The 7745-nt window shown below is 51.5% G+C and overlaps 1 protein-coding gene across 1 annotated transcript; it reads left to right on the top strand.

Annotated features, from left to right (window-relative positions):
* The first annotated feature begins 1359 nt into the window (after window positions 1-1359).
* On the top strand, window positions 1360-7436 carry LOC139367776 (aerolysin-like protein). Its single transcript, XM_071106107.1, has 3 exons — window positions 1360-1871; window positions 5100-5122; window positions 6839-7436. Exons 1-3 carry the CDS (start codon window positions 1385-1387, stop codon window positions 7259-7261), a joined length of 933 nt encoding a protein of 310 aa, XP_070962208.1. The 5' UTR covers window positions 1360-1384; the 3' UTR covers window positions 7262-7436.
* Window positions 7437-7745: the final 309 nt, after the last annotated feature.

The following is a 7745-nucleotide window of genomic DNA, read 5'->3' as shown; positions in this document are numbered from 1 at the left end:
TTAGAAATTAAGTTTTAATTATTAACAGTCGTGTTTTAGGAATTTCTTGACTAAATATGAATGTTAGACTTAATTGGACATACTGTATACTTTAAAAGGTTGACAGTGTTCTATATTAGACAGTGTCATAATATCTGAATTCATACCTGTAAATACTGCAGCCTGTGTCCTAAACAATTATGTCCTATATTAATTCAATTATATCTTTATTCTTTCAGATATTTAAAAGAGGTGAATTTCAGCAGCATAAACAAGTCATATTCTGATGTAGCATCTTTAACATTCATACTCATCATTATTCATGATAATTTGTAATTATAGCAACATCTGAAATAATTTTAAAAGTGCTTGAGGCACACTCACTTACACAGCAATATGTTTCATTACACATAAGTCACCAAGTTGATCAGGAAGAAACAGCAGGAGGTAGAGTGGGAGGTGCTGGGAGTAGGAGAGGGACTCCATGGTGTTGATCAGGAGAAACAGCAGGATGTAGAGTGGGAGGTGCTGGGAGTAGGAGAGGGACTCCATGGTGTTGATCAGGAGAAGCAGCAGGATGTAGAGTGGGAGGTGCTGGGAGTAGGAGAGGGACTCCATGGTGTTGATCAGGAGAAACAGCAGGAGGTCGAGTGGGAGGTGCTGGTAGTAGGAGAGGGACTCCATGGTGTTGATCAGGAAGAAACAGCAGGAGGTAGAATGGGAGGTGCTGGGAGTAGGAGAGGGACTCCATGGTGTTGATCAGGAGAAACAGCAGGATGTAGAGTGGGAGGTGCTGGGAGTAGGAGAGGGACTCCATGGTGTTGATCAGGAGAAACAGCAGGATGTAGAGTGGGAGGTGCTGGGAGTAGGAGAGGGACTCCATGGTGACTCTGAGGTTCCTAGCTGAGGAGGAAGGAATGGGTGTGATAGATTCTGGGGGAATAGAGATGGAAAGATCAGAGGAGGGTGGAGGACAAGGAGTTAGGAGCAATTTAAGAATGTGTCATTCTCTGTAACCTGTGGATTGTAAAGCAATTTACTCACCCTAGACCAGAGCTACCGTCCTGTATTTTTTAATTCCAATCCCAATCTAGTCCACATGATTCTAATAATTAACTGTTTGACAAGCTGAATCAGATTAGTTACCACTGGGGTTGTAGTGAACCTACAGGAGGGTAGCTCTCCAGGAACAAGGTTGGAGAGCCCTGCCCTAGACTGATGCTTTGCTCGACCTCTAATTCCAACCATGAGTCATTATAACCATCATTTGATCCTTATATCTTGTTCTTTAATTTCCTTTTGGTGCTTTGAATGTCTGAATCAGATGTCCTTTGAGTTGGAGCTTAGAGTTATGTGTACAAATTTGTATTTTTTAGGTTACTTGACGCACGCACACACCCTCAACATGGCAACCACACTGAAACTAATAGGTGGTCAAGGAGGCAGTCCATTTGAATTCCACGGCATGAACAACGGTGCCACCCTCAAGAAGATCGGAGTGGCGGTGGGAGGCTCGCAGGTGAAAGCTGTGCGGGCGGAGCTGACCGACGGGAATGTAGCGACTTTTGGAGATGCAAACACTTTCAATGAGTTTGAGTTCAACCTCGGCGAGCGCATCACCAAGCTGTCTCTGTGGGGTAACGGCGCCGGCACACGTCTGGGTGCCATCAAGTTCACGACGAGTGAGAACCGGGAGTTCTTTGAAAAAATGACCAGCTGGGGACTGAAGACTGAGTACACCATAGATGTGGGGTCTGGAATCTGCCTGGGGCTGCAGGGAGGGTATGGCTCAGACATCGACTGCATGGGCTTCCTCTTCATCAACACCATCAAGTCGTCCGTGCTGACTGACATGAAGTATCCCACCCTGTCCCTCTTCAAACCCCAGGTGTGTGTAGACGGCTCAGGACAACTCTACCGATGCTCTTACATTAGGGGGGCTGTCCACTTTAAAACATGTAATTCAATATGGGGGTCGACATTCATCAAGCATCTCATTTCTAGGACAGTCAGACATACATACAGACACATTAGTTATTATTGTTGGCTTTCTAAAAATCAATGGATAAGTTCCTAACTCATGATTAGCTCTTACATTTTCTTTGTCTTGTCTGAACAATTTGTATCTTTGTGTCACGAACCTCGCCGAGGATGGTGCCTCTTCCTGTTCGGGCGGTGCTCGGCGGTCGTCGTCACCGGCCTATTAGCTGCCATCGATTCCCTTTCCGTTTGTTTTGGGTTATTGGTTAATTGGGTACACCTGTTTTGTATTAGGGTTTGTTTGTAGGGTATTTAGGGGCACTAGGCCCGCTGGGTATTTGTGCGGGCTTGTTTTTGTTACTCTGGGTTTTGATGGTGTGATTTGTTCTTGTATTTATTCTCCGGACTGTTTAGTCCTGTTGTTGTTTTGGACTGGCAACTTATTTACGCCCTGTGTGTTGGCGTGACTGTTTTAGTTGCGCTGGAGAATAAATCTGAAGAAACGACTGAACTCTGCTCTCTGCGCCTGATTCCACCCACCACACCTAGTAGATCGTAACAGAAGCCCGCACCATGAAATGGAGTCAGCAGGAGCAGCGACCACTCCTCTCCCCACTATGGAGGATCGCGTTCATCACCACACAGCTGTCCTCCATCGGATTGGTACCGCGATGGACCAGATGATGGAGAGGATGGAACGATGGGAGAGGAGTGGTCTCCCGACGTCTACCCCAGCTCCCCCACTGCCGACACCACCTACTCCACCTACGTCGTCCTCTGGGTCCGGCGCACTACGTCTCTCCCCCCCCAGGGAGTACGATGGAGCGGCTGCTGGGTGCCAGGGATTTTTGCTCCAGCTGGAGCTCTACCTGGCTACCGTGCGTCCGGCTCCCTCGGGTGAGGAGAGTGTGAGCCTCCTCATCTCCTGTTTAACGGGCAGGGCCCTGGACTGGGCTAACGCAGTCTGGAACAGTCCAGACTCGGCTCAGGACAACTACCTGGAGTTCACCCGCCGTTTCCGAGCAGTGTTCGATCATCCACCAGAGGGTAAAGCGGCGGGTGAGCGACTGTTCCACCTCAGACAGGAGACGAGGAGCGCGCAGGACTTCGCGTTGGAGTTTAGGACCCTAGCTGCTGGTGCTGGGTGGAATGACAGGGCCCTGATGGACCATTACCGGTGTAGTCTCCGGGAGGACGTCCGCCGGGAGCTGGCTTGCAGGGACACAACTCTCTCCCTGGATGAACTAATAGACATGTCTATTCGATTGGACAACCTGCTAGCTGCCCGCGGGCGTTCAGAAGGGGTCCTGTTAATTCCACCGTCCAGCTCTCCCACTCCCACTCCGATGGAGTTGGGAGGAGCTGCATCTAGGGGGATCAGAGGGGGCTCCTCCTGCTCCTATTGTGGACGGAGAGGACACACTTCGGACCGGTGTTGGAGGAGTCCCTCTGGGAGTCGAGATGGTCGGCAGAGCGCTCCTCGGCCACCCCAGGTGAGTAAGCACCAAACTCATCCAGAGCTCCCTGTTGGTCACATGTTTTTGTTAATTTTTTTCCCTGCATTTTTCCCCTCTCTGCAGCATAAGGCGCTAGTTGATTCAGGCGCAGCTGTGAGTTTTATGGATCGTGGACTCGCCCGTAAATTGGGTATTCCGTTAGTGCAGATTGATCCACCTGTCCCTGTGCACTCCTTAGATAGCCGACCGCTAGGGTCAGGGCTGGTCAGGGAGGCAACGATTCCGCTGGACATGGTAACGCAGGGGAATCATAGGGAGAAGATCAGTTTCTACCTTATTGATTCACCTGGGTTTCCGGTGGTGTTGGGGGTTCCCTGGCTGGCTATTCACAATCCCCTTATTTCCTGGAAACAGGGGGCTCTTAAGGGGTGGTCAGACGAGTGTTCAGAGAGGTGTATAGGAGTTTCCATCGGTGCCACGACGGTGGAGAGTCCAGACCAGGTTTCCACCATGCGCATTCCCCCAGAATATGCCGATTTGGCTATCGCTTTTAGTAAGAAGAAGGCGACCAAATTACCACCCCATCGACGGTGGGATTGCGTGATAAACCTCCTGGAGAATGCTGCACTTCCCCGGAGTCATGTGTACCCACTGTCACAGGAGGAGACGCTGGCTATGGAAACATATGTCACGGAAGCTCTGAGACAGGGGTACATTCGGCCCTCCATGTCACCCGTCTCCTCGAGTTTTTTTTTTGTGAGGAAAAAGGAGGGAGGTCTGCGTCCGTGCATTGATTATCGAGGTCTCAATTCGATCACAGTGGGTTTTAGTTATCCGCTACCTCTCATCGCTACGGCGGTGGAATCATTCCACGGAGCGCGTTTCTTCACAAAACTGGACCTCAGGAGCACACATAATCTGGTGCGTATTCGGGGAGGAGACGAGTGGAAAACAGCGTTTAGTACCACATCAGGCCACTATGAGTACCGCGTCATGCCGTATGGGTTGAAAAATGCTCCAGCCGTCTTTCAATCCTTTGTAGATGAGATTCTCAGGGACTTGCATGGGCAGGGTGTGGTAGTCTATATTGATGACATCTTGATTTATTCTGCCACACGCGCCGCGCATGTTTCCCTGGTGCGCAAGGTTCTTGGGCGACTGCTGGAGCATGACCTATACGTCAAGGCTGAGAAATGTGTGTTCTCCAAACCAGCCGTTTCCTTCTTGGGTTATCGCATTTCCAGCTCGGGGATGATGATGGAGTGTGACCGCGTTAACGCTGTGCGTAATTGGCCGACTCCGACCACGGTAAAGGAGGTGCAGCGGTTTTTAGGGTTTGCCAATTACTACCGGAGGTTTATCCGGGGTTTTGGCCAAGTAGCGGCGCCCATTACCTCACTGCTGAAGGGGGGGCCGGTGCGTTTGCGGTGGTCAGCAGAGGCTGATGGAGCCTTCAACCAGTTGAAGGCACTGTTCACTGGGGCTCCCGTGTTGGCGCATCCGGACCCTTCGTTAGCATTCATAGTGGAGGTGGATGCGTCCGAGGCTGGGGTTGGAGCCGTGCTGTCTCAGCGCTCGGGCACGCCACCGAAACTCCGTCCCTGCGCTTTCTTTTCTAAGAGGCTGGGTCCGGCGGAGCGGAACTATGATGTGGGGGACCGGGAGTTACTAGCTATGGTAAAGGCCCTGAAGGTGTGGAGACACTGGCTAGAGGGGGCTAAACACCCTTTTCTCATCTGGACTGATCACCGTAATCTGGAGTATATTCGAGCAGCGAGGAGACTGAATCCGCGCCAGGCTAGGTGGGCCATGTTCTTTACACGTTTTAGATTTACGATCTCTTACAGACCAGGTTCCCTCAACACTAAGGCCGACGCGCTGTCCCGTCTCTATGACACCGAGGACCGGTCTATCGAACCCACTCCCATCCTTCCAGCTTCTCGGCTGGTGGCCCCAGTGGTATGGGAGGTGGACGCGGACATCGAGCGTGCGTTGAGGGTTGAACCTGCGCCTGTACAGTGTCCAACTGGTAGAAGGTACGTACCGCTTGGTGTCCGTGATAAGTTGATTCGGTGGGCTCACACACTACCGTCTGCGGGTCATCCAGGGATCGATAGGACAGTGCGGGGTCTTAGAGGGAAATACTGGTGGCCCACCTTAGCTAGGGATGTGAGGCGCTATGTCTCTTCCTGTTCGGTATGCGCCCAGAGTAAGGCTCCTAGGCACCTTCCTAGAGGGAAGTTACAGCCCCTCCCGGTTCCACAACGGCCATGGTCCCATCTCTCGGTAGATTTCCTTACTGATCTTCCCCCATCTCAGGGGAACACTACCGTTCTGGTCGTTGTGGATCGGTTCTCTAAGTCCTGCCGTCTCCTCCCATTGCCTGGTCTCCCTACGGCCCTACAGACTGCAGAGGCTCTTTTTACCCACGTCTTCCAGCACTCTGGGGTCCCAGAGGATATCGTCTCCGATCGGGGTCCTCAGTTCACATCTCGGGTTTGGAAGGCGTTTATGGAGCGTCTGGGGATCTCGGTCAGCCTTACCTCTGGTTATCACCCCGAAAGTAATGGGCAGGTGGAGAGAGTAAACCAGGAAGTGGGCAGGTTTCTGAGGTCGTATTGCCAGGACCGGCCAGGAGAATGGGCGAGGTACGTCCCGTGGGCAGAGTTAGCCCAGAATTCTCTTCGGCATTCGTCCACGAATATGTCGCCATTCAAATGTGTACTGGGCTACCAGCCGGTCCTGGCTCCGTGGCATCAGAGTCAGACCGAGGCTCCTGCGGTGGAGGAGTGGGTACAGCGCTCTAGAGAGTCCTGGCGGGCAGTCCAGGATTCTCTCAGGCAGGCCAGTGAACGGCAGAAGAGAGACGCTGACCGCCACCGCAGTGAGGCCCCGGTGTTCGCACCAGGGGACAGGGTCTGGCTCTCGACCCGAAACCTGTCCCTCCGCCTGCCCTGCCGGAAGCTGGGGCCGCAGTGTGTGGGGCCATTTAAAGTCCTGAGGAGGATAAACGAGGTGTGTTATAGATTGCAACTTCCCTCTTATTATCGTATTAACCCCTCGTTTCATGTGTCTCTCCTCAGGCCGGTGGTAGCTGGTCCCCTACAAGACGGTGAGGTACCGGAGGTCCCTCCACCCCCTCTGGATATCGAGGGGTCCCCGGCGTACACAGTACGAGCTATTCTGGACTCGAGACGCCGGGTGAGGGGCCTGCAGTACCTCGTGGACTGGGAGGGGTACGGTCCGGAGGAGAGGTGCTGGGTACCGGGGAGGGACATTTTAGATCCTTCCCTCTTGAGGGATTTCCATCGCCTCCACCCGGATCGCCCTGCGCCTCGTCCTCCGGGTCGTCCTCGAGGCTGGGGTCGGCGCGCTGCGGGAGCCGCGCGTCAGGGGGGGGTACTGTCACGAACCTCGCCGAGGATGGTGCCTCTTCCTCTTCATTGGTTCAAGAAGAGTCCATTACATACAGCAAGACAATGACCAAGACTTCCTCCTGGTCTGTCAGCAACAAGATAGAATCCACCTTGAGTGTGTCGGTCAAAGCAGGGATCCCGGATCTGGTCGAGGTGACATCAGGGTTCAGCTTGACCGTGGGAGTGGAGCAATCCACCAGCCTGCAGAAGACAGAGACCATAACAGAATCAGATACCATCAACGTGAAGATCCCTCCAGGGAAGACCATGGATGTTGAGATCACAGTGGGGAGAGCAAATATCGACCTCGACTACGAGGCCAAAGTGAAAGTCACCTGCATGAATGGCAGTCAGCTGGTCTTCCCATCCAACGGCATCTACACTGGTGTTACTTACACTTCAGCAAGGGTATCCACAAAGGAGAGATAATAAGTACAGTGATAGAATTAACTAATTCTTTGTGTGCCTTTTCTGTTTCTATGATCATCTTTGAGTGATTCTTATTGAACCCAGCTGACTCAGCTCTTTCTTTCTGTCTCAGTAGAGGGTATAACAACAGGTGGGTGATTCCTACAATACGGTGCCTTTGTGTTCCATGACATGATAACACACACTACCGGTCAAAAGTTTTAGAACACCTACTCATTCAAGGGTTTTTCTTTATTTGGACTTTTTTCTACATTGCAGAATAATAGTGAAGACATAAACTATGAACTAACACATATGGAATCATGCAGTAACCCAAAAGGTGTTAATAAATCCTCTTAAGGCTAGGCAGAATAATGCCCCCTTTGGAGGAATTGCGTGCCCATAGTAAACTGAAAAAAAAATCTGTCAAAAATTGCTAATATATGCATATAATTATTATTGGATAGAAAACACTCTAAAGCTTCTAAAACCGTTGCAATTATGT

This window comes from Oncorhynchus clarkii, chromosome 16, assembly GCF_045791955.1.
Source record: "Oncorhynchus clarkii lewisi isolate Uvic-CL-2024 chromosome 16, UVic_Ocla_1.0, whole genome shotgun sequence".
In the NCBI taxonomy this organism is placed as follows: Eukaryota; Metazoa; Chordata; class Actinopteri; order Salmoniformes; family Salmonidae; genus Oncorhynchus; species Oncorhynchus clarkii.
The sequence above is the reverse complement of the archived record's forward strand: the minus strand, read 5'-3'. Positions and strand labels throughout refer to the sequence as shown.

Coding starts and splice junctions, on each gene's coding strand:
- LOC139367776 (XM_071106107.1), top strand. CDS start 1,385: ATGGCAACCACACTGAAACTAATAGGTGGTCAAGGAGGCAGTCCATTT. Junction 1,872..5,099: donor CCTCTTCAAACCCCAGGTGT/GTGTAGACGGCT, acceptor GCTATGGTAAAG/GCCCTGAAGGTGTGGAGACA. Junction 5,123..6,838: donor CTGAAGGTGTGGAGACACTG/GCTAGAGGGGGC, acceptor AACCTCGCCGAG/GATGGTGCCTCTTCCTCTTC.